Raw genomic sequence first — 27,783 nt, forward strand, 5'->3', positions numbered from 1 at the left:
GTTTCATGCAAGTCTTCTAATTTGTGGATCTGCCATCAACATCTTAATTGGAGTCCACTAGAGGACCGGTAGTGATGGAAGTCTATTAGAAGGATAACAATAAGGATTTACCAAGATGCACGTTGAGCTGGGATGCAAGATTTACTTAAGGATTCTATGTACATGGCGGAGAAACCAACATGACAGTCCAATAGGATACAGTAAACTATTGCAAGGCTAATTTCCACCAAGTTCCTCATGATAATTGAATGCACCTCATGTTTCAATCGACTCTGCTTAAATTTATTACGACAATATCAGTGTACTATATGTCATCACACATTGAGATTAACAATCTCTTCCTTCAAGAACAAAGTGCCATCCAAAGATGTCACCCATGAGTCTGAGAAAAATGATGAGTAGGCAGCATTATGGCCAAAGGAATGAGCATTGAGCTACATCTCAACATGTGGAGTATTAGAAATCTAATGTCTGTCTTTCTTATTGCTGTTTTTTTGCCCCACACATTTTAGGCTCATTCCCTTTGGATGTTTTATATTTTTTTAGTTTTGGTAAGCCCAAACACGTGTATATGGCAGACCATCAACATACCACCAGTGGAAGGATTTCTGTTAAATCATTTTTCATTGATATTTGGGAAGGAGGGAGAGAAGTGGTGACTGTGGCTCCCCAGGCTTGGCTATGGATTCGTATATCAACGTGCCACCCGTTTGTTTCTTAAAATGCCACCCTTCCGATGAATGGAGTAGCCTACTTTTTTGGGCAAGGTCATCAACACAAAGGGACCATATGATGGATGTCTCAGTTACTTGAATACTCACCATTGAGAACCCCCCAATTCACACAATCCTATGGTTTTTCAATATCAACCTTCAGTAGAAAACCCTTCATCCCTTTTCTTGAATACTCACCCACTAACTCTTGGCTAAGACTAGCCCATTGAGAACAGATCTCCCTGGCACAAAAGCACTCTGGTGCAATGATATGTCTATATAACCCAACTCACCACCTTGCACAGTCTCCCAACCAAGAGCTTGGCAATGATTTTGTAAACACTGCCAATCAACTGATCAGTCTATAATATTATTATATTAAGTCTTCAAACATTTCTTACAAGGTGAACCAGGGTATAGACCACTGAAATTGAACTATCTAAAGTTTGAGAGACTAAAGGAGTTTAAAATGAAAGTTCTCATGTCCTCAAGTATTTCTTATGAGGTAGGCCAAGTAGAGAAGAGCTGTAGTCGACTCATCAAATGCATGAAAGATGTAGGGTGGAAGGCAACAAATGATTAAGTGCTGATGCATGGGACCTTTCCAAAAGGTTCAACTGAATGTATAGGCAATCATTAAGTTTCATGCAAGTCTTCTAATTTGTGGATCTGCCATCAACATCTTAATTGGAGTCCACTAGAGGACCGGTAGTGATGGAAGTCTATTAGAAGGATAACAATAAGGATTTACCAAGATGCACGTTGAGCTGGGATACAAGATTTACTTAAGGATTCTATGTACATGGCGGAGAAACCAACATAACAGTCCAATAGGATACAGTAAACTATTGCAAGGCTAATTTCCACCAAGTTCCTCATGATAATTGAATGCACCTCATGTTTCAATCGACTCTGCTTAAATTTATTACGACAATATCAGTGTACTATATGTCATCACACATTGAGATTAACAATCTCTTCCTTCAAGAACAAAGTGCCATCCAAAGATGTCACCCATGAGTCTGAGAAAAATGATGAGTAGGCAGCATTATGGCCAAAGGAATGAGCATTGAGCTACATCTCAACATGTGGAGTATTAGAAATCTAATGTCTGTCTTTCTTATTGCTGTTTTTTTGCCCCACACATTTTAGGCTCATTCCCTTTGGATGTTTTATATTTTTTTAGTTTTGGTAAGCCCAAACACGTGTATATGGCAGACCATCAACATACCACCAGTGGAAGGATTTCTGTTAAATCATTTTTCATTGATATTTGGGAAGGAGGGAGAGAAGTGGTGACTGTGGCTCCCCAGGCTTGGCTATGGATTCATATATCAACATGCCACCCGTTTGTTTCTTAAAATGCCACCCTTCCGATGAATGGAGTAGCCTACTTTTTTGGGCAAGGTCATCAACACAAAGGGACCATATGATGGATGTCTCAGTTACTTGTAAATGAGTAATTGGTTAAACCTTGAAAAGTTTAGTGCAGCAACATAGGAACTTTCAATTTCAATTTTTAATTTTTTCTTTTTAATGGAACTCATGAATGGTTCTTGAGCAATTTTTTTGTTATTCCTTTTGGGATTGCCAGCAAACTCCTTTCCGACTTTCCTCAAGCAAGCATTGTCTCTTCTGTTTCTTGTTGTCATTCAGATGTACACACTCCATAAATTTAATTTTCATTTGAACTACCCAAGTGAAATTGTGATAAGACAGGATATTCCATTCAAACAATGCAGGCGACTGACTAGCTTACTATGCTAATGCCTGTGTTTTCTTGCAGATATGTAATGCTGTGGCTGTGGCGAAAATAATGAATGCGACCCTTATTTTGCCATTGCTGAAGCAAGACCAAATCTGGAAAGATCAAACGTGAGATATCATGACTAAGCTTCTTTCTATTCTCGAACAATTTTTTTTACTATCTTTATGTCAAATAGATGTGTTGCTTGGTGCCTCTATTCTTCAGTAGAGGGCAGCCCATAATTGTTCTGAATAACAAATTAGTCAAGGAGCTTTCCTCATGGTTTCACAGTTGAAAGAAAGCTAAGCCATGTGATAGCTGCAGAGACAGCTAAGGACTAGTTCCTTGTCAACTAGCACCTTCAGTTTACTACATGTATAATAACTCTTGAATGGTATGTATAAGAATCTAAGATTTAAGAGTTGCTTTCTCATACATAAAACATTCATTACATTTCAATATGACAAAACTCACATAAAACATGTCATTAATGTCACATATCACTAGAATTCACAAATAATAAACTAAATAATCACAGGTCAGAAAGGCTCTATAGTCATGGTCATCACATGATCAAGTCTCTGAGAGAGTCAGAATTTCAATGTATGAAAGAGTTTCTTTGCTTAGATGGTCTCCGTAACGGCTTCACACCCTAAATGATTGAAGGTTTGAGGAATACCAGGTTGTCACCATCATGAAAAGGTGATAATTCAACTGAAAGTAGGTAACTTCATATGGACAAAAAGGCTAAAGAGCGACTATCCACAACTATTGTAATTCAATACAGGCTTTTTGGTGTCAGGAATTTAGCTTTAATAGTATTACTAGTTTGCCCACCAAAGCCCTTTAGGCTGATGCCCCCAACAAATGAAGATGTTCAAATTAATAACTGTTGTTTACACAAATTTGTTCACCATCTTAGTAGGACACACGTACATGGATATTTAACGTAAAAATAAAGGACCCAAACTGCACAACTTACAGTCTTCAAACTATGGATATGGTCTGGAGTACGCCTATAGGTAGACAAGGATATGAACATGGGCATAAATAATCCAGGTACTCCTATAGCTATGCAGGTGCTCAACCGCAGCTGCACTGGTGATGACGGATCTCTACTCGGTATCCATGAATGTGCATACTGGTGTAGTTTGGTAAGGATGAGTACCGGAAAAAAGGGCTTGCATTTTTGGGAGGTACTCCTACGAAGGGGCTTTCATTCTTACTGTTAAAAAAGGGCATGAATTCTGGATGGGGTTTTATTGACTCAAGCTATAGAGAATGAAGGCCTGGAATTATTTGGAAGTTGGACATGGAAAAAGCTTATGATTATGTTGACTGGAAATTCCTTGATTACATGTTGAGGAGAATGGGCTTTGGGTGAAATGGAAAGGTGGATTAAGGTACTTAATAACAACAATGGTGGCCGTAATAGCCACTACCATTACCGTTATGATACGGAGGATGTAAAAGCCTTAGTTAAAAAAAAAACACTATATTGGCCCCGCAATGGACGTTACATTACAGGCCATTTTTTCTGTTATGGGTATTATGGCCTCATAACATGTAACGGTTCCCACTGTTACTGTTACATAACATCTGTTACGTAACCATTTTTTAATGCATTGAGGTGAATGGAATGATTCTTTGGGTTCTAGTGGTCGATTCTTATGGAAGTCTTCTTAGGTGACTCTTTGGTGTTTATGGCTTGAAGGAAATAGCAGGATTGTAAAAGGGAAGTCTAGTCCAATTGATAAAAGAGTGAGTATTTTTGGACTCATTTTAGATTGGAGTAGGGATGATATCAGTTTTTTTTTTTGAAAGGTAGAATGATATAAGGCTATAAGAATCTGAAGGTAGATGTTTATGTCAAATTTGGATGAAATTATTATGAGTGGTTGGAAGAATTCAAGGACTAAAGAAAGGTGGAGATTATCTGCTGCTGGTTACTTCAAGTTCAATTTTGATTGACATTCCCTTGGGAATCCCATTCCAGCGGGCATCAAGGAGTTTGAGTTTGCAACAGGGTGTGCCGAATCGGTTACGTATCGGCCGTATCGGCCGATACGTAACGGTAACGGTGCGAACCGTTACCCGTTTCGGGGCCGTATCGGCCGATACGATTTTTTGTACCCGTATCGGCCGATACGGGCCCGTTACGGGGTGTAACGGCCGTAACGGGCCGTTACGGGCCCGTAACGGGCCCGTAACGGTAACTTTTTTTTTTTCCATTTTTAGCTCATTTTTTGCTGTTTTTTTGAAACCTTTTGCTTCCAAACTGTTTTTCACTCCTTCTACTACTAATTTCGACCAACCTTAGCTAGGTATTTGAGATAAAAACACATTATATCACAAATTTTTTTGAATCAAAGCTCGGTGGGCCATTTTTCAGAAATTCGTCAAAAATAGGTATTTATACTTTTTTTAATATGTTTTGCTGTTTTAATCATGTCATATGATGTGTTAATCATAGTAGAACATGTTAATGTGCATTTTACAGATTTGGGGTGCCATTTAATATTTTTCTTATATATTTTTATATTTACGCATGAATTTTGGCCCTTTTTTTTTAAAATTCGAAAAATCAAATTTTAATGGTTATTTTGCTGTTTTAATCATGCCATATGATGTGTTAATCATAGTAGAACATGTTAATGTTCATTTTACAGATTTGGGGTGCCATTTTATATTTTTTTAATATTTTTTTCTATTTACGCATTTATTTTGGCCCTTTTTTTGAAAATTCGAAAAATCATTTTTTAATGATTCTTTTGCTGTTTTAATGACATCATATGATGTGTTAATCATAGTAGAACATGTTAATGTGCATTTTACAGATTTGGGGTGCCATTTTATATTTTTTAAATATTTTTTTCTATTTACGAATTTATTTTGGCCCTTTTTTGAAAATTCGAAAAATCATTTTTTAATGATTCTTTTGCTGTTTTAATGACATCATATGATGTGTTAATCATAGTAGAACATGTTAATGTGCATTTTACAGATTTGGGGTGCCATTTTATATTTTTTTAATATTTTTTTCTATTTACGCATTTATTTCGGCCCTTTTTTTGAAAATTCGAAAAATCATTTTTAATGATTCTTTTGCTGTTTTAATGACATCATATGATGTGTTAATCATAGTAGAACATGTTAATGTGCATTTTACAGATTTGGGGTGCCATTTTATATATTTTTATATTTTTTCTATTTACGCATTTATTTTGGCCCTTTTTTTGAAAATTCGAAAAATCATTTTTAATGATTCTTTTGCTGTTTTAATGACATCATATGATGTGTTAATCATAGTAGAACATGTTAATGTGCATTTTACAGATTTGGGGTGCCATTTTATATTTTTTTCTATTTACGCATTTATTTCGGCCCTTTTTTTGAAAATTCGAAAATCATTTTTTAATGATTCTTTTGCTGTTTTAATGATGTCATATGATGTGTTAATCATAGTAGAACATGTTAATGTGCAATTTACATATTTGGGGTGCCATTTTATATATTTTTTATATTTTTTTCTATTTACGCATTTATTTCGGCCCTTTTTTTGAAAATTCGAAAAATCATTTTTTAATGATTCTTTTGCTGTTTTAATGATGTCATATTATGTGTTAATCATAGTAGAACATGTTAATGTGCATTTTACATATTTGGGGTGCCATTTTATATTTTTTTTAAATATTTTTTTCTATTTACGCATGAATTTTGGCCCTCAAAAATAATTGCAAACACCTAAATGTAAGATATTTTCATATTACATTCATTCTAATATATCTATCATTGATAGTAGATAGTTAGAAAATTAAATATATGAATTTTGTAGTCAAATTCAGGTTATCTGGTTCATAAATTCATCAGATAGTCCGATACAACTTCTCACCAAAGAGTGGACCGTTACACCACCATAAACATGTTCCAATTTATAAATGAATGCATATTTGGAATGCTTAGAATATTCCGGATTTAATCCATATTTTTTCATATTTTTTTGACAAAAAAAAAATTTTGCACCGTTACGGGCCGTTACGTCCCCGTATCACCGTTACGCCCCCGTATCCGTATCGGTTTTGGAGGTCACCGTTACGCCAACCGATACCGATACGGGACACCTTGGTTTGCAAGTCCAATTGTGATTAAGGACTAGCTATGCTGAAGTCACGACCTTACTTCAAGGGCTTAAAGTGGCTATTAAGTTTAATAAAAAAGGATCAATGTCATCAACTGGACTAAAATGGGTAGATGTCTGTGGAGGATTATTGACCAGATCAAGGTGGTGATGGATCTATGCCAAGGTATTTTGGCATCCTTCTCTCATGTTCAACATGAAGCCAATTCTAAAGCAGACTGTCTTGCTAAAGAGGGAGCTCGTAGGGGATCTATTTTAGTTCTAGTAGGAGATAAAGCTATTGTCATCTGGGGGTTTTGGGGCTATTGGGGTGTTATTTATCTCCGTCATTGGTTTTCCTAGATTGTGGACTGTCTTGCTAAAGAGGGAGCTCTTAGGGGATCTATTTTAGTTCTAGTAGGAGATAAAGCTATTGTCATCTGGGGGTTTCAGGGCTATGGGGGTTTTATTTATCTCCGTTGTTGGTTTTCCTAGATTGTGGTTGTAGTTGTTTTTCTCTTTTATATTTCTTTTCTTTTAATATAATTCTATAAAAAATGGCGGTGGATTGAGGGTGTGAATTTAACACAAATTTCCATTTTGGTGAACAGGTCACCTAAAGGTCTTTTTAAAGGATCAAGGGATCTTTGTCAGGGGCATCCTTTATCTTTGATTCTCTTTTTGGTAATCATGGAGGCTCTAAGTCGGATACTTGTAAAAGCGAAAGAGGAGGGTTTAGTAAGGGCAATGATTTAAATATTAAATTCAATGCATGTATCTCACCGTTGGGATATAGAAACATATTGGTATCACATAGGAAGTATTGCATGTATCAGGGAATGTAGCATTGTTTCAGTGAAACAATGGGAAATCAAATGATGGAGATTTTCAATAAAACTTCAAATTATGTTGAAAGAGACATGATCATATACTTAGAACTCAAAAGATCAGAAAAAACAAGTATGCACAACAAGGTCCTAAACTACAGCCTGATAGAAGTGATACAATTATATCCAAAATGAGTTCATATAATTCATAAATCATACAATAAAAATATGAAAACAGATTCCTCAAAACCAAGTTGGGAGAAAATGATTTTTGTGGTTTTTTTTAAACTTTTTTTTTTTTGAATATCCAGTGGAGGAATGTATCACTGATGGATTTTGTTGTGTATTACATGTATTGATGGCAATGTTCGAAGTATCGGTATCGCTACAAGTTTCACTAGCTGAGGATATGGAAATAATATCGATATTGCTGATAACTGGAAATATGGGGAAACACAACGAAAATGGTGGAATTTTTTAGTAAACCTTCAGATGCTAAAATACACATATTTGTATATTTAGGAATTAAAAATTGTAAAAAGAATGGATACATAATAAGTTGTCATTTAATGGGGGCCTAAAAGCATTTGCTATCGTAAGAAACCAGTCAAAGCATCCCATCTATCCAACCTTCCATCCAAACATCATTGATATTTCAGAATGAATATTGACAACACAACATTTCGCGGAGAAATCGTTGACATCTGGAAAGGAAACGAAAGATTGTGGTCTTAATATCACTCATGTTGCAATCAGTGTTCGAAATATCGGTGTCGCATTACATATCGCATCATTAGGATACAATACGCATCAGTTATCGCACGGAATATATCGTTTTTATCAGGTAATTTATCGCACTTTTTAGGAAACATAGGGAAACATTGAGAAAATAGTTGAAATTTTCAATGACACTTCAGGGATTATTAAAAAAGACCATAATACACACTTTTAAATCATAACATCTCAAAAAAGAAGTGCACAGAATAGGTTTCCTTCGTATAGGGTCCTAAGCTATGTGTTGCTTGACTGAACTAATGCAACTATATTCAAATTGATTGCATAACATTTAGAATGTATGTGATGATCATTTCATCAAACACTCTTGAATACTTTGAAATTAGTCTCAATTGACAACTGGTTTGAAGGGAAATTTCGAACCAAAAAAGTATTTTATTAATTTTTAATTAAAAAATGATTTTTATTTTTTAAAAATTGACAAGGACTTAACAAATTAGTAGATCAACCCTCATACATGCTTGATTTCATGTTTGGAGTGCAACATTGCAAGCAATTTGGGAGAAATTAGGGAAATTCTGAATTTTCCCTTGGACCACTGACACTCAAATATCAAAATTAGAATGTATGTGATGATCATTTCAAATACTCCTAAATACTTCGAAATTAGTCTCAAATCAATTAACAGTTGGTTGAAGGAAAATATCGAAAAAAACGTGGAGAACATGAAGAACTAATGGACATCAAAATCAAAGCTCCAACTCCATGATTTTTCATGCAAAACATGAAGAACCAATGGATTTGTAACCATTTGACACTGATTTAACATAATTTCAATTTTTAAAAAAGGATTGAAAATTGAAAATGCTCATCGGATCGAACATGTCGGATATATCGACACTACTTTTGCGTTTCGTATCGCATAGGTGGGATACAAGATATATTGTGGGATATATCGGCTGATATTGTCGATATTTAAAACATTGGTTGCAATAACAATAATATCGCAATATGATTGATATTATTGTCAACAATTTGAACACTGCATAAAAACCATGCGCCCATAAAAAAATTAAAATGGATTTTTTTTTAATAAACAGATTTTTGGCGATATTATCGAAATATCGTCGATACACTAGCGATACAAGTGACACTTGAAATTTTCACAGTAAAAAATATTGGCAATATCGATACGTTAGCAATAAAGCAACACCTGAAATTTACACAGTCGAAAATATTGGTGATACATTGGCAATACTTAGTGATACATTGCCGATACTTGAAATTTCTGAGACTATCAGTGTTATTGATATCACTACCGGTGTTACCAGTATCGGTGAGCTAGAGATAAAGATAATGTCAAGGATATTTCCATAATATTGGAGATACTCCGAACAATGATTGACAATACAAGAACATTTTATGGAGAGTTTTTGGCAAAACATTGCATTGTATTGATATATTGCAATATATTGATGATAATTGCGATGTTTAGTGTGATATAGGTGAATGTAATAACTCCCTCTATATATCGTATCAATCACATGCAATATTGATAATATTGGCTAATACTATCAATATTTAAATCATTGAATAAGGGGCTTCAAGGTGGAGAACGCAAATATTCAAGTTTCCATCTTTAGTTTGCATATGACACTCATCTTGTGACATGGATGAATAAACTATTTGTAGAAAGTGCTAAGATGTTTTGAAACAACGTTGAATGAAAACTCAGTCTCTAAAAAGCAAACTGTAGGGAGTGAAGAGGATGGGGATTAGGTGAACAAGTTAGCCTTTTTGTGAGGGGAAAAGGTAGCCAAATTCTCGTAGACTTGGTCTTCTTCTATGCATTGGGAAATTGGCTAATCATTTGTGGGAACATTGTGTTGGAGATCATTAAAAGGAAATGGTCATGATGTCATCTTGGAAAGTCAATTTTCTATCTCTTGGAGAGCGAATCACCTTAAATAAATCGACTTTGGCTAACATGCCAATCTATTGCATGTTCATGTCTAAGTCTTTGATTTCAGTGATTAATTGACTACGAGGAATCCGAAGGGACTTTCTTTGAAACAAGATGAATTGGCATAAATTTCATTTAGTAGAAGAGAATTGATCACTTATGGACAACTATACCACAACTTGGGGCACAATTCCATATTTCCCACCACCATGCAACATGTTTAGGAAATCAGTACCATGAAAAGACTCGACCAAAGGCACACAAACTAACTCAACTCAAGCAGAAAAATGTATCCAAGAGATCCTTGCCTAAAGGAGCCTCCTATAGAATCTCTGCTAGGGAGAAAAAGGACTTGTTGGAGGGAGGAACAATGTTGTGGGTAGCATGATTGAGAAGCTATCCATTCTCGCTCTCATCAACGTTCATCAACCTCTCGAGGAGTCCACAACCTCCCACGGCAAAATGACAAAGAACCACTGGTGATCAAGGGCAGAAGATCTTACAGAGGAAAAGTTGTTCAAGACTCGTAATCAACATATCCACATAGACAGAAAGTAGTCGTATATTGAGAAAAAGGAAAACATGGAGCCAAAGTTCGAGATGGACACAATAATTTTAGTCTATATTCCAGAGGTGTCCGAGAAGTCAAGTTTTATTAAAATGTTTCACACTGAGCGGAAGGGAGAAGCCCTCTTCGCCATTTCAACAAAGATTGCATGGGTATCCTAGGGAAGGCACCTCTAGTAGATGTTCGACGAAGGTTTGCGCATGATGAAGATTGGATTGTGGTCACTCATAGAAAATGGACACCCCTTAGAAGACCACCCCCTACATCTAAGTTTGCTGGTTTCCCATGCTCTTCGTCTCCAATCTGGCTGACAACTGGGATGAAGACATTCTTCATCGGATTTTCATCAAGATTGATGAAATTAAGGAGATTGTCCTTCCTCGACAAAATGCTCATCCTAGGGAGTTCGATTTTGTTCGTATGAGTTCCAAGGAGGACACAACCTCAACGATAAGGGCGTTGAACCAATCCAGCTATAACGGCAACCGATTTCCGTCCAATTGGCAAGATACAATCCTAGGCTAATTTCTTCTAATCTAATCCCTAAAGCTACACATTCGACCCATCTTCAACCCCTGATCCAATCTCAAAAGATTAAGTTTTCAGACGGCAATTCGCTCATCAAAGAGGCAGTCTCAAAGAGGCAGTCATCCAGGGCATCTTCCCATCCTTGCCACCTCCAACTCCTCGCCTCTCCCAGCAAAACGGATCGAAATTAGGGTGGACGGGCTCCTGATAGTGGAGGCAGTAGGCATATATCCCCAATTCTTGGTTCCGCAGTGTTAAAAGGGAGCGACGTTGCTGAACATAAAGGAATGGGTGGAAACCTCGTGCAAACTCCAAGAGAGTGAATACAACTTAAAACCCTTCGGTGAATCGGAGCTTCCTCTCAACCTCAAACTGAACCTCAGTATGGACTATGTTCTCTCAATGGGTGTCGCATCCAGTGAAGGCCCTATGATCTGTTTGTAAATGGGAGACCTTCTCCCTCTTTTGTTTGGTGGACGTTTGGTTCCACTTCAAAGGCACCCCTCTAGAACCTGGAATTTCTTCTTGCTTTGAGTTCTTGCGTTGGGGAGGTTCTCCAATTTGATCGAGCAACTGAGCTGGGTTGGGAGCTCCGCTCGGCATGGATTCAAATTCGCATAAAAAATTCCAACTGGCCATTATCGAGCATCCCTGTTTTGGTAGGGAAGGATGGCTCGTTCATTTCAGCTCGGCTAGAAAAAAAACATCTTCATCCCACCATTGGAATCAATTGTGAATCCCCTTTGGCTTTGACCAGAAGAGATGGAGTACATGCATGTCTATGCTTCGGTAGCGCACGATCATCCACTCGTGAGAAGGATAGTGAGCATGCGAATGCTCAGAGGCTACTTACGGACAAACTCATCTTGCCCGTTGATCGATTGGATGTCACACAGGAAACCACTGCCTTCGTTAATTGCTCCATCAACGCAAATTTACCCATCTGCAACACTAGATTTTGCCACATGGTAGTCCGGTCGACCGTCCCTCTCTCGATCTTGACCGGCTCGAATCTCGAGCCGCTCATCATCCATCTTTCGAGATGGCATGTTTGCCTCCTGAGGACACCTATCCTGCCAAGCGCAGTTCTGGTAACTAGTCTCTCATGTTCTTCGAGGTGGGTCTCTCATTAAAGCCTGCAGGAGCCTCGATCGACGAGGAGAGGTCACTTAATGACCGACCAACTACGATGAGAGGGGGGGTTGACTCGTAGCCACCCCGAGCCATCGCCAAAGCCTTCAGTCTTGTTGTCCTTTTGCTAGACCGATACATGTGCCAACGAAAGTGAGTTTGGGCAACGTCGACTCTCTACCTACCTTTTCGTAGACATCGTATGAGTCAGATGACGTCAATCAATCTCAGGAGAGAGAACCCCTACCATCTAAGCGAAGATTTATGGCTATTTTCAAATCTCCTCCTCTCCTCGAGCCTCTCCCCCTAATGTCGGGATAGACAATTGCCATAGCAGGCCGACACGTGACAGTTCTGACTTCCCACTCCCCTTGCCTCCTCTCCAACTTGGTCTCCCTTTGCTCGATCCTCCCAGCCTATCCCCTCTCCCAAGATACCAGTAATATGTTCTTCCCCTTTCTAGCTCTGTCCTTCATCACTCGAACCTCCTAATCCTTTCATATCCTTTCCCCTCCAGCCACTCCTTCCCTTCATAGCTCGTTGTTTGATGGCCTCATTTCATCAGAATGAGAACCAAATTCCCTCTCCTGAAGATCGGGCCCTTATCCCAGCCTCCACGACTATCCCCTCTTCCTCGTCCTCTTCTCTGTTGCCACAAGATACCCATCCTCCTTCCATTTTGGAAGTCCACCCTCTTCAAGTTCCTTAAGATCTCAATCCCCTAACGGAAATTCGTGAGAGCCTCAGGCCTATCCAAGGTTGGGACCCCAAATTCAATTTTATCTAGACGCGAGGATCCCAAGTGTGTCAAGTAGTCGCTCATGGATTTTCATAGATCCATGGGATTGTCATACAAAGACAGAAGAAGATAGCCCTTTATCAGTTCATTGAGGAACCTGGTGCTCCCACGACCTTGGTGATTTCAAGTTGTCCTAATCCCCCAGGGGTTGGAGAGAGTTAATCAATCTTGAGTCCTCGATCAATTACGAGACAAGATCAAGCTCTAGATTTGGAACCTTGAAATGTTGGAGATGTAAGTCTATTTCTTGATGAGGATAATTTCTTGGAATGTCAAAGGCCTTGGGTGCGGAAGAAAACATGCTCAATATGAGGATTGGGTTACCTTCGATGCGGTAGGTTCCTTTGGGGGAAATCTTACTGGCTTGGGATTCTAGGTTCTAGGTTAAGGAAGATTCCCTTGTTGGATCCTTCTTAGCTTTAGTTGTCTTAAAGAACCCCTCTTATTTTAAATGGATTCTTTCTTCTGTTTGTGGTCCCTACTCCTCTCTAAGGCCCCTTGTTTGGGATGATCTTAATATGATCAAAGGCAAATGGCCATATCCATGGTTTTTGGGTGGAGACTTCAATTTTATCCACTTCTCACATGAGAGATCCAACGGCTCGTGTTACAAATATTGTGAAGTCTTTTTCAAAATGGGTGGGGAGGAACAATCTTATTGATCTCCCCCTTCTAGATTCAAATTTTACTTGGACAAATGGTCAGTCCCCTCCGATTCTTTCCATGCTTGACAGATTCATTCTCTCCTGAGTGGTTGGAATTTTACCCTCTAGTCTCCTAACAAGGTCATCCTCCTCAACTTGTCTTTGATCATAGTCTAATCTTGTTGTCCTCTGAGGAAGAAAGCTGGGGGGGCTAAACCTTTTAGGTTTGAGCTTTCGAGGTTCAAAAAGGACAATTTCCATTCCATGGTCTCATATTGGTGGGCTTCTTTCTCATTCTCAAGTAGCTTGAGCTTTATCCTGAGTCAAAAGTTAAAACATTTGAAAATTAATCTGATAAAATGGAGAAAGGAAACTTGGGACTATCTTGATGTGGCTTCAACTAACTCTCTTGCCTCCATTCAATCCTTGTGTTTGCAAGAACAGTTGAATCCCCTCATAGAAGAAGAAAGAACCCATAGGGAGATCCTTCATGTTGATTACCCTAAGTCTTGTTGATCAGCCAAAAATCAAATGGAGACAAATCGTGAGCCCTGTGGTTGAAAGTCGAAGACAAAAATATTCGGTTCTTTCACGCCATTGCCAATGCTAGATCACACTCAAATAAGATAAGTTTTTTTTTGGGTAATGGCTCTGTTATAGAGGATTGTCAACATGTAATTGATCACATTCTTTCCTTTTATTCCTCTTTACTTTCTAACTAAAACCAGATCTTAAAAAAAATAAAAAAATAAAAAAAAAAAGTAAAACTGGATCAAGCCCAGGCTTGACAATCTCAATTTCCCTTATATATCTGAAAAAAATTCTCTCTCTCGAGACCCCGTTACTAGGAGGAGATCAAATAAACCATTTTCTCCCACGGTGGAGATAGATCTCCGAGGCCTGATGGATTTCATCTAGCATTTTTTCAATCATTCAAGGAGGTGATTAAAATTGATGCCATCGAATTCGTCTCATAATTTAGCTTGTTTGGTAATATCTCTACAGTAATAGGTGCTTCTTATATTTCTCTAATCATCTAAAGGACTTTCGTCCTATGAGTCTTCTTGGTGCCTCATATAAAATTCTATCAAAAATCTTAGCCACCAAGTTTCGGCCAGTGCTTTCCAAGGTTGTTTTGAAACCCTAATGTGCCTTCTTGGCTAATCGGCAGATTCTTGACTATGCTCTTCTAGCTCATGAATGTATAGACTCTAGGTTCAGAGGGGTTAGGAGGTCTGATTTGCAAACTAGACTTCGAAAAGGCATTCAACCATGTTAATCGGGGCTATCTTGACTATCTTTTGGGAAGATTTGGCTTTGATAACAAGTGACGATCGTGGATCTCTTCTTGTTTGGCTCCTACTTCGTTCTCTATTCTTATAAGTGGCTCCCCTCAAGGCTTTTTAAAGCCATCTAGGGGCCTCAGACAAGGAGACCCTCTTTCTCCTGTCTTGTTTGTTTTAGCCTTGGATGGTCTCAACAGAATGCCAAAGAAAGGAGCTTCCAATGTCCTATTTTCTGGGTTCATCGTGTGGCCCCTTCCAGCCTCCATCTCTGACGTTCAATTTGCAAATGACACTATTGTTTTGTGAAGCTTCAATCGAAGTTGTTTGCAACTTGAGGAAAGTGGTTCGATGTTTCGAAGCGATTTCAGGTCTGAGAATTAATCTTTTCGAGAGTGAACTTTTAGGTATTAATATCTCTGACCCTTCTCTTTCTGGATTTGCTAAAGTCTTTGGCTGCAAAGTCGTTTCTTTACCTTCCACATACCTGGGCCTACCCCCTTCGCATTGGCAAGCTTGCTAAGCATCTCTGGGATGCTATTTTGGGGCTTATGGAAAGGAAATTAACCCTGTGGAAAATTTGATATCTTTCTTTAGTGGATCGTCTCACCTTAATCTTATTATTTTTCCAAAATCCATGATCCACATAATCGACAAGCCCAGGAGAGAATTCCTCTAGAATGGTAGTTCAGACAATAACAAATTTCATCTAATAAGCTGATCGGAGGTTTGCAAACCCTATAGAGAAGGGGGAGTAGGCGTATCTCTGATGCCAATTCCTCTCTTCTAGGCAAGTGGTTGTGGCGCTTTGGCACGAAAAGTGGCTTTTGGTGGAGGGAGACCATTGCCTCCAAATACGGGCTTAAGAAGGGTGGATAGTTTACTAAATCTTCCTCCTTATATAGGGCGCCTGCCATCTGGAAGGCCATAGTTGGAATCATCCCTCAATTCTGAGAGCAAAAAGAATAAAATAAAATAAATTTTGCTTTAGGATTGGTGATAGGCCTCGTATTTCTTTTAAGCTTGACCAATGGATCTCTAATAGTTTTTTGGCTTCAATGTTTCTTACTCTGGCTAGAGTTTCCCCCAATCTCTCCATTTCTGTTGTCGAATGCTTTTCGTCCATTGGTTCAGGGGTCTGGAGTCCTCTATGTAGAAGAGGTCTCTTTGACAACGAATATGAAGAATTTTTTAACCTTTTGCATCTGTCGCAAGGTGTCTAGCCTGTCGATGGGATGGTTGATTCCTTTTGTTGGTCTCTTACCCCCTCAGGCATCTTCTCCTCCAAGTCATTCATGGCCTCTTTTAGAAGCTCCCCTTAGTTTCCAATCGATTCCTTCCCTACCCTCATTTGGAAGATGGGTGCTCCTCCAAAATTAGTTGCTTTCGTTTTGTTGCTAGCTCGAGGGAGGACCCTCACAATTAACAATCTACAATGTCGAGGTCTCATCCTCCCAAATGCTCCCAAATGCTTGTTTGCTTTACATGCTAAGTATGGAGACCATTAATCACCTCTTCTTACATTGTTCGTTTGCTGCTGAAGTCTGGTTGGTAGCCCTCCTCAAGCTTCGTCAAGCCTGGGTGATGCCCAACTCAATCTCCGGTATGCTCTTTACCTTGTTTGGGAGAAGAGCTCACGGAAACCATGCCACCATCTAACGTTTGGCTACGATGGTGTCTCTTTAGGTCCTTTGGAGAGAGCGCAATGCTCACTGCTTTCGTGATTTGACCTCTTCAGCTGCACGGGTGTCCATCCTTCTTCTTATAGATCTCAAGGACCGGGCAACCTCCCTTCCTCTCGACAACAACTCCTTTGTCTTTGCTCTTCTGGGATGATTCTTGAGTCAGTTGGGGTTTTTCGGAGGTTGAGTCCCTTCAGGACTTACTTTCGAGTTGTAAATATGTTTTTGTTTTTGTTGTCTTGTTTGTCTTTGGGAAGTCTTGTTTAGTACTTCTTTGTCTTTCCTGTATTCTTTTTGGGGTCTGCTTGACCCCCTATTGTGTTGGGTTTGGTGTTTTGTTCACGTCTTTTGGGTTGCTTTGGATCCCTTAATAATATTCTCAATCTTCCAAATAATAATAATAATATTCAGCCCAACCCAAATACACGTGATTGTTCCCCAACCCAACCCGATTTTTCTTAACCCAAATACATGCATGGCCATCCACACCACCTAAATAACGGGGTGCACTTTGTTTGGAGCAAACCTCTAAATTCACATTGATCAAGCAATTCTAGCCATCCCATTTTGGCTATCAAATGGATGGTCATGAGTAAAACTGCTAGTGGTCTATTTCCAAGTGCAAAATCAGATGGTAGCTATCGTGTTCTCAGTATGGGCTTTTGGCTATGCACCGTCCACAATTGGATCAATGATTTTGATGGTTTGGATTGCCCTGCAACAGTTCCATTTCTTATGTTTGTAGAGTTGCCACCATTTTTAAAATGGTGGTGAATCATCATCCCATCAGAAGCAAAAAAAGGCTTATTTTTATAAATGCTTCCCTTTGCCTCTCTCCCACAATCAACAAATCATCTCCTCTCTCCATGTGCATTGCATGTGCTAGTGGACGCGCGCACGTGCACACACAAGAAATGGTTATGTGGAATTGATAATTATCTCGATATTGAATACGATAATTATATAATTGTATCTTCTTCTTTTTTTAATGATAATTATATACTTTGGTTATACACTCACGGTCCCTTGCATCCCTAGCTTTTGGTATTGCCATTCATCTACTCTTACTAAATCTCATGCATGCTCTTGTTTCAACTGGCTTCTAAGTATGTAAGAATTACAATGGACAATTTACTCGCCCTCTTACAATGGGCAATTTACTCACCCTAGTTCCCAGTTGTTTAGTTTATTACATAATTTATCATTTTCGCATGTTTTGTTGTCGGATCTCAAACATTTTTAAGCATTTGTTTTTATTATTTTAATTGAGATGTATGTGGATGATTTCCGAGTCCATCATTTTACCTTTCCGTCATCCTATTAGTGGTCTATAAGAATTTTGGTTGCATTTGTTGTTGAACAACGAATTAGTTATTTCTGGACTTGCCAAAAATATTTGTGCTCTAGAATCTTACTTACGACCCTTTTAGCATATTTTTCATGATCTATTTTTTAATCTTACCATATTTTTCATGTTCCATTTTTTTAATTTCAATCTTTTTTTGTCATTTGCAACCATGATGGATATTGTGCTTTCATTTTATTTTCACAACTGCCGTGATCTGTCACTCTTCGATTCATTAAAGTTTCTTATTTTGTCAACAGGAAATTTGAAGACATCTTTGATGTAGATCATTTCATCGAGTATTTGAAGGATGATGTACGTATTGTACGTGACATCCCTAATTGGTTTCCAGATAAAGCAGAGCTATTCACAAGTATAAGGTTCGGTGCATATGTTGCACGGTTTACTTCGTAGACATTATTAAAGCATACTACCTATTGGAAATGGATCATTCTATTATTTTTATTCTGTAAACTAGATCACCTCATTGTGTATTCATTGGTTACAGAAATGGGTGGTGAAGTGATTTGGGTGGGCAACTTTTCCTTTATCATTGTTTAATTAATTGGCCCACTTCCCAATTTAAATATTTATCATTATGAGGGAAATTTGTCATGCAACAGAACCTTATTTGCAAATAGGTTATTGTCATTACTATTCTGAGGGGTTATGCGTGTGTCTGTGGATATGCATATGTAAGTGTGACTTTACGGTGGTATTTTAGTGCTTAAGGGCATTTATGACCTTTAACATGATTTTATTAATAATAATGTCATGATCAGTGTTCGAAATATCGGTATCGCGCAATGTATCGCAACCTTGGGATACAGATACGTATCGGTTATCGTATGGGATATATCGTTTGTATCACATAATTTATCTCACTTTTTGGGAAACATGGGGAAACATTGCCAAAATGGTTGACTTTTTTATGAAACTTCAGGGATTATTTAAAAAGACCTTAATACACACTTTTAAATCATAAAATATCAAAAAAGAAGTGCACATAATAAATTTCCTTTGTATAAGGTCCCAAGTTATGCGTTATCTGATTGAACTAAGGTAATTATATTCAAATATGATGCATACCATTTATAAATGTATAAAGATATGTATGAAAACATAACCAATGCATTCAAAAGCAAAAGATATATTAGAAATTAGAAAACATACCTATCAATATGTGTGTATTCAATATCCACCCGTCCATCCGTTTTTCCATGTCATTTTAGGACATTATCCAAAAAATGAAGCAAATCCAATAATCAGGGGGACCATACCATAAGAAACAATGGTGATTGACCATTAGTGGGCCACAAAAGTTTTGGATCAAGGTGATAATTGTTTTTTCCCTTCATTCAAACTTACGTGGACCACGCAAGTGAAAACAGTTGGAATTTATGCTACCGTCGAAAACTTCTTGGAGCCATAAAAGGCCTTAATGAATTAATGCTACCATTGAAAACAATAGGGCCTACCTCGATGCATGCACATCATATCCGCATTGTCCATTTGTTTTGCAACCTGATTTTATGGGTTGGCCTAAAAAATGAGGCAGTTACAAATTTCAGGTATATTTGGACCACTCCACACGAAATAGTGGTTATTGACCATTAAAAATTGTGGGCCACAAATTTTTTTGGATCGAGCTGATATTTGTGTTTTCCTTTCATCCAAGTCTGTGTGAACTTATCAACGGGTTAGATGGTCATAGTGGACCCTAGATGGTCACAGCTGAAATTTGTTGGTCCAATCTCATCGGCTTTTACATTCCATCCATACCATTCATAACGTCATTACTATTGGGATGAATTGAAAACACAAATATTAGATTGATTCAAAACTTTTGTGGCCCCACGAATATTCCTTCAATCACGTTTTCTGCCCACTTGAGTCTTGGATTCGGCTCATTTTTGGCCCCATGTCCTAAAATGTGCTCAAAAAACGGATGGACGGGGTGGATATCTCACAAACATCACGATGGACCCCACCTAAGTTTCCAGCGCAGGAACTTCCTGCGAATCTGTGAAGATGAGCGCTGACAATCATCGAGCTCGAGTTGTACACACAATTCAAAGGAGATCAGAGTTACATGGGCCCCAAAATAATGTATTTATTATATCCACACCGTTCATCCATTAGGAGAGATCATTTTAGATCATGAGCCCAAAAATGAGTCGTATCTAAAGCTCAATTGGACCACACCACAAATAGCAGTGAGGACAATGATTCTCACCGTTATAACATTCGTAGGGCCCACCATAACGTTTGTTTTCCATCCAATCTGTTCATGAGGTCACAAAGACCTTGATGAAGAGGAAAAACAAATATCATATCGATCCCAAACTTTTGTGACCCCAAAAGGGTTTCAATGGTAAACGTTCAATATCCCGCTTCTTTTTTCAGTGTGGTCCACTTGATCTTTGGATCTGTCTTATTTTTTGGCTAAAGCCTTACGACGAGCTCGCCAAATGGACGAACGGTTTGGATATAACATATACCTCATGATGGGACCCACATAACTTGGTGACGTCAACACACCATCCAGGTCGGTGGTGTGCGATACACCAGCCCATTCGCTTCCTGTAAATAAGGGCTCAGGGCCCTTTTTTTCGAAGTAGAGAGGGTTTCGGAATGCTGAAAACCCTAAAAGCTCTCCCAAATGGTGATGATTTCAAGGATTTCGACGGATTTCGCGCCCAAATCTCTCCAAATCAGAGACTTCGATTCAAATGGCCCATCAAACGCAGCTTCCGATCGGGGCGATCTTTACGGGTACCGAAATCTATCGTTAAAAGTTTTTTTTTTTTTTTTTTCGGATAATGATGCTCTCCCAACATCCTGGAGTTGGCTATAGTAGCCCCGGTAGGTGTTGTAGCAAATTTCTTAAAAAGAGTAATAAAATCCCGATAAAAGTGATAGTATCGTTGATATCACACGATATTTAGAACAATATTTGGAGATATTATGCTACAAAGTATTCTGTAAAAATTTTCATTTTTTTAGTATCTTCCGAAGGGTTTCGTATCGCTGGACTGTGATACCGATAGTATCGATATTGCGAACACTGGTCGTGATTAATACGAATAAATTATAATTGATTCTACTCCCATATGTTTCCTTCTTCCTCTCTTTTTCTCATCTTCTTCATTCTTTTACATTTATATGGTATCAACAATTCGATCCCCGCTTTTCATCCCTCTAAATTTATTTTTCTTCTTTTACCCCTTTGGTGAAGACAAATATCCTAAGGAAAATATATTTAATAACCCGATTTGATAATTTATTTCGATGAGGCTCAATATTATAGACATAATAAACAAACCCAAAGAACAGTAATGAGATATCAATGATAGAATTGAATATCGAAAAATATTGAATAACAGACTGGCCAAAAAGGACCTTAATGGGCAAACGATTAATCAATAGCATGCAATAAGGACAACATTAAACCAAAAAGATTTAGGAACAGACGTACTAATAAGAAGTGCACAAGTAACTTCTAGGAGAGGGATATTCTTTCTTTCAGCAACTCAATTCTGTTGTGGGTTATAACGCACGAGTGGTTTCAGAATTAATACCGTGCTCCTGAAGATAAGAAATCATACAATGGGAAAGATATTCCTTTGCATTAAATGTACTGAGAGTACTAATAGTCCATTAAATTGATTTTTAACCCAACTATGAAACACTTTGAAAATGGAGCCAACTTCATCTCTATTTTTCATCAAATAAATCCAACACCATATGAGTAGTATCATCCATAAAAGAAACAAAATACTTGAATCCATTAGAATGAATGGGAATTGAACCCCATACATCATAATGAACCAAAGGAAAAAATTCTACTAGTCTCTCTTCCGTTGGAGGATAAACATGCGTATAATGTTTGGCTAAACACAATTCTCACATCGTAAATTCTTGAGATCACTAGACTCAACTGACTGAGGTAACAAAGTCTATAGAACTAAACTAGAAAATGACCAAGCCAATAATGTCAAATATAAATTTCATCCTTTTTTACACTAAGACACTCACTAAATTGACGTGAAGAATTCAATTAAAGAATATATAATGCATCCTTCTCACATTCACCACGAAGCAGCTTTTTCGTCTTCAAATCCTGAAAGACACATTGATCGAGAAAAAATGTCACACTACAATTTAGGTCCTTTATAATTGACTAATGAATAACAAATTAAAAGCAATATTAAGAAGTAACAAAATGGAGGACGAGGAGAACAATGGTAAAATGAAAACACTACCCATTCCCTCAATGGGTGTTAAAGTACCTATGCTAATTTCACACAACCTAAATTAGGATTGGGGGTAAATGAAGAAAAAAAGAAATAGATGTACCCGTCGTATGATCAGTAGCCCTTGAATAAATTACCCAAGGACTTGATGCACAAGTAGTGTGAAAGGCTATGAAAGTATTATTTGCCTGAGCTGCCTATCATATGATCAGTAGCTCCTGAATAAATTACCTAAGGACTTGACGCACAAGTAGTATGAAAGGTTATGATAGTATTATTTGCCTGAGTCAAAGACGTAGATGAAGAGACCTCATTTTGAGTAGCATTCCTTCGTAAGTCATTGGTACAACATTCCGAACAATATCATGAGAATCCTTACCATCTATAGCTGCAGAATTAGTGGCTCGGTGTTAAAGTTGACCACGAAGGACCTAACATTAATCAACGGTATGCTCATATCTACCACAGTAAGGTGCACAAACGATCCATACCACGACGACAACCTCAACCACTATCACAATCTCCTCCTATACCTCTACCTTGGCCAATACCAACATTATCAAAAAATTTAAATCCTATCACTAGGGCAGATTTTTCAACCACTATTGATCTCATAGCTATATGGCGTTTCTCATTTCGTAAAAGCAAAGCATATGCACTGTTAAGTGAAAGTAAAGTAGAAAAATCAATAATCTGAACTCGAACAAGCTCAAACCCATAATTAAGACCCGCCAACAATTCAAATGTCATTTAATTGTTATTTTATATGCCTATGCATCTATAGAACAAACAAATTGAATACCATCCAAGAAAGACAATTCCTTCCACAAACCATGCATCTTAACATATTAATCAAACACTGATCTCTTCTGGTCTTAAATGTCTAATCACCTTATAAATCTTATAAATTCAAGCCACATTATTTTGATCAATGTACACTTCATAAGCAGTCAATGATTCCTACATGCAGCGGATAATAGAAAAAGTCCTTCACTAACCTCTGGTTCCATAGAATTCATGAGCCAGGACGTAACTAACACATTGTTCGATTTCCACTCTTCATGGGAAGGATTAGTCATAGGATTTTCTGATGTACTACTATCTATATATCCAAACTTTTGTTTTCCTCCAACTTAAGTTTATGAGTTGTAATCTACAATCCAGGATTCTCAGAATGGACAATCAACCTCTCCATCTTGGAGGTGATGTGATCAACCTCTCAGATGTTGATGATGAGGCAATATTTAATGTCAAACAATTAAGAGTACTCAAAACTTCACATCAATCAGTAAAAAAAAAGGTGCTATAACCAACTATAGCTTGTGGCAGTTTAAAAAAAGAAGACCCAAAAAGAAAAAAAAAGAAAAGAAAAAAAAGAAGAAGAAGAAGAAAAAAAATGCACCAATCCTTGTAGCTCAAAATCAAATCACTAAATTTACCAGATATCAACAGTCTTGATAATCTCTAGTAAGACAAACAAATCTCAAATACCTAACTGCTGGCCATAAAAGAATCTTGTAAATCGGGAAGAAGTCCAAACAGAAATATCCAGCAAGCCATTGCTGTCAAAAACCAGTTTCTAAGAAAAAAAATGGAATAAAATGACCCAAAAACCCGATCAAAATTGGATGTCCGACAACCTTTAAAAAAAAAATCAGAAACTGCCACAAGATTCCTCCTTGTTAATCAATTTCAATTGCTAAGTAGGCTGTAACGACTCTCAAATCGAGAGAAAAATATGAGAAGGAAAAAAGATAACAGAAAAAAAAAAAAAAAAGGAGTAAAGGAGATCGAAGAGGAAAGATGAGGAGAAAACCCTTGGAACTTTTTTGCTGTTACCATGTCAAAGAGGGAAAAAAAGTCTTAACTAGGGCCGGACACCCATCTCCCTTCTTATTTATATTAAGTGGTCCCAAATTACTTAACATGCCCTTGGAACCAAGAGTAAAAAAGGAAAAACAAAAGAAGGAAAACGATAAGGGAAATAAGAGGAGAATAAAAGACAGCCCATGGTCCAGAGAGAGAAGGCTCACAGTCTAGAGAGAAGGCCCAGGATCCAGAAACGTCTACACATTCACCTAGCATAACTTGATAGTCTTTGTATGTTGATTGCTCCATCCTTCTAAGTAGTAAAATTTAATTATTTGTAATGCGTATAGTCCACTCTTGAAAGTCATAAAATGTTGCTATATGTTCTTCGAATAAGACTTGCCTATCACTAAAAATTCAAAAGTAATATTTTTTTTTTCCTTGTGGTGACAATTCCAACCTATTTGGCGCTTTTAGAATGGTTCTCTGCTTTGCAGTATGGTTGTCATTCTTTCAGTGTACTTTACTTTTCACATTCCTAATCTTCATCGTTCTGTCTTTTTTAAACTGTTTTTTGAATTCCCTGAAACTCTATGATAATATTAAAAAAAAAAAAAAAAACTCTCTTCCTCCCTCTGAAAGAAGTTGCATGTATATGTTGCAGGCGCACAGTAAAAAACATCCCAAAGTATGCTCCAGCACAGTTCTATATTGATAATGTACTGCCCCGCATCAAGGAGAAGAAGATAATGGCTCTAAAGCCCTTTGTTGATAGGTTGGGGTAAGTCACACATGTGAATGTATATCTTTTCAACTGTTCTCTTACCTTTTTTCTCTGCATTTTTTAAACATGATGATGAGTGCATATAAATGTGTGCCGCATTATATTTTGAATGCTCCAATCAACATGTGTTGACATTTGTTTAATCAATCAGTGCTGTTTGATTTTATCACAATATCTTTTTTCCTAAATATTAACAATTTGTAGCTTTAAAAATTTTCAGGTATGATAATGTTCCCCCAGAAATTAATAGGCTACGGTGCAGAGTGAACTACCATGCTTTGAAATTCCTGCCTGAGATAGAGGAAATGGCTGATCAGTTGGCATCAAGGATGAGGAACCGCACTGACAGTTCAAATCCTTACATGTAATTGACTTTGGTTGGCTGCCTTCAATTTAGCTCATCAGTTCAGACAGAATGATCTGTTATCGCCACTCAATCTTGGTTTTCATTCCTAACAGGGCACTTCATTTAAGATTTGAGAAGGGGATGGTGGGTCTCTCGTTCTGTGATTTTGTTGGAACAAGAGAAGAGAAAGCAATGATGGCAGCATATAGACAGAAGGAATGGCCTCGACGGTATAAGGTAACTGAAAGTCTAAGACTCGTGGGCAACATGGAGTTGGTGTGTTCCTGCTTCAATAAATGGGACAAAAATGCAGGAGTTACTGATATGTCTTGGTTGGTGGCACCCTGGAATGCAGAATGGATCTCATCTTTGGCAGCTGGCCCTGCAAAAGCGGAAGGAAGGACGGTGCCCTCTCGAGCCTGGGGAAGTGGCTGTGATCCTTAGGGCAATGGGGTACCCTAAAGAAACTCAAATTTACGTTGCGTCTGGGCAGGTCTATGGTGGGCAGAATCGGATGGCTCCTCTTAGAAACATGTTCCCGAACTTGGTAAAACTCCCCAACTCTCTAATTAATATTATTCTAGATTGCAGTTCCTTCAAGCACAATAAAATGGTCAGTTCATGTCCCACAACCTACTTGTTTGAAATTTATTTTATAAGAATTCTGAGTGACTTAAGCAGTTTTTTTTTTTTTTCCTTAACCAATAAAAGCCCTGGGCTCATCAAATACTATCTATAACGCAAGTAACTTTTAGGCATTTTCACCCCTGCAGTTTGTTGAGTGAGGGGCACTAACAGGTAGTTCTTGGCCCTTGAACTGAGGGGTACTTTTGTCTTTCCCATTCATTAATGAGAGTAGCCTGCTCCCACTCTTCCTCCTTGTGTGTAGCCCACACATCAGCATGTTATGAGAGGACCATGCAACAAAGGCTCTGTGTGGCCCACCCTGGTGAGGGAGGGTGCAGATATGATATAGTCACCAGGCTGGGCCCCACAGCCTTTCTTGCAGTCCCCTCATACCATGCTGATGTGCGGCCTACACGCAAAGAGGAATAGTGGGAGTGACTACTCTCATCAATGAAAAATAAAAAGTACCCCTCCCTCCCTCCCTCCAGAGGTGAAGCAATCGGCCACTAGGTTGTCTAGTTTCATGCGATGGAAGTAGCCATTTATCAGTTAGAAAACCCTTTTTTGCTGAATTCCTAACGTTAATTAGGATTGATTCAGTTGGAAGGCAAGGAAATTCGGTTTGCACCAATATCTTGTATTTTCCAACTATTTAACCCTATGCCCCTGCTGCCAGCTATTCCTTGTTTGTTTCTGCACCCAATTTGTGGATTTTTTTGTCTTATATGTAAAGTGCACCTTTCAGTAAAAATAAGTTTGATTGTCGTGTGATTCTTGATCATTGATCTGCTTTCACCTTGTTTTGGGGATATTACAGGTGACCAAGGAGGAGCTGGCTAGCAAAGAGGAACTGGATAGTTTTAGGAAGCACGTGACAAGCTTGGCGGCCCTTGATTTCTTGGTGTGTTTGAAGTCGGATGTCTTTGTGATGACACATGGCGGCAACTTTGCCAAGCTGATAATCGGGGCCCGGAGGTACCTGGGGCACCGGCTGAAATCCATAAAGCCAGACAAGGGGCTCATGTCCAAGTCCTTTGGAGACCCATACATGGGTTGGGCGCCATTTGTGGAGGATGTGATTATCACTCACCAGACACGGACCGGCTTGCCAGAGGAAACGTTCCCTCATTACGACCTTTGGGAGAATCCTCTCACCCCATGCATGTGTAAAACCTGAACTAAAATCAGCTTGTCCAATTCCATGTCATCAAATTTACTCTGATCCCCAATTAATTATCATTGTATTTGGGTAGTCATCAATGGAATTTGCACTGGCACCTGCATGCATGCATCCCACATTATTTCATTTTTCGGTTTTGATGCCATTTAAGTCCTTGGTGTTTGTGGAAGAAATTAAAGAGGCGTGTTTGCATTGCGAAGAGAAAGGCCCCAGGGCAAAGGACTTTCCATTGGCTTTTTTTTTTGAGATTTTCTGGGAGACAGTTGAGGGTGATGTGATTAGCTTTGTTGCTGATTTCTTCGAGACTCATCGGAATTGGTAACTCATTTTGTAACCATCATTCCTAAAATAGAAGGGGCCAAATGCTTGAAGTACTTGAGGCCCTTTGGCTAAGATTTTAGCTTTGAGGTTTTGTATTGTTCATTCAAAGGTGATCTCCAATTCCAAAGGTGCCTTTGCTGCTGGTTGCAGATCATTGATGGTGCCTTGATCACTTATGAATGTCTCAGCTTGTAGCATAAGGGAGATTGTATGAGGGGTCATTTACAAACCGGAATTGGAAAAGGCCTACGATCACGTGAAATGGGAGTTTTTGGTGTACATGCTAGGTCATCTAGGTTGTGGCCATAATTGGAGAGGGTAGATCCAAGCATTTGGTTTCCTAAAGGTCTGTTTAAACCTTTGTGGGGCCTTGGGCAA

At 38.3% G+C, this 27,783-nt stretch overlaps 1 protein-coding gene across 1 annotated transcript in view; it reads left to right on the forward strand.

Annotated features, from left to right (window-relative positions):
* The window catches only part of LOC131237520 (protein PECTIC ARABINOGALACTAN SYNTHESIS-RELATED), a 55,629-nt gene extending 28,442 nt beyond the window's left edge, over nt 1-27,187 (forward strand). Inside the window, exons 5-11 of the mRNA XM_058235338.1 lie at nt 2,500-2,588; nt 18,343-18,462; nt 24,812-24,928; nt 25,152-25,295; nt 25,391-25,514; nt 25,633-25,824; nt 26,722-27,187. Of these exons, the coding sequence (XP_058091321.1) occupies nt 2,500-2,588; nt 18,343-18,462; nt 24,812-24,928; nt 25,152-25,295; nt 25,391-25,514; nt 25,633-25,824; nt 26,722-27,081 (1,146 nt within the window). The 3' untranslated portion in view covers nt 27,082-27,187. The remainder of the gene's footprint in view (nt 1-2,499; nt 2,589-18,342; nt 18,463-24,811; nt 24,929-25,151; nt 25,296-25,390; nt 25,515-25,632; nt 25,825-26,721) is intronic.
* The last annotated feature ends 596 nt before the right edge of the window (nt 27,188-27,783 follow it).

The sequence above is a fragment of the Magnolia sinica genome, chromosome 2, assembly GCF_029962835.1.
Source record: "Magnolia sinica isolate HGM2019 chromosome 2, MsV1, whole genome shotgun sequence".
Classification (NCBI taxonomy): domain Eukaryota; kingdom Viridiplantae; phylum Streptophyta; class Magnoliopsida; order Magnoliales; family Magnoliaceae; genus Magnolia; species Magnolia sinica.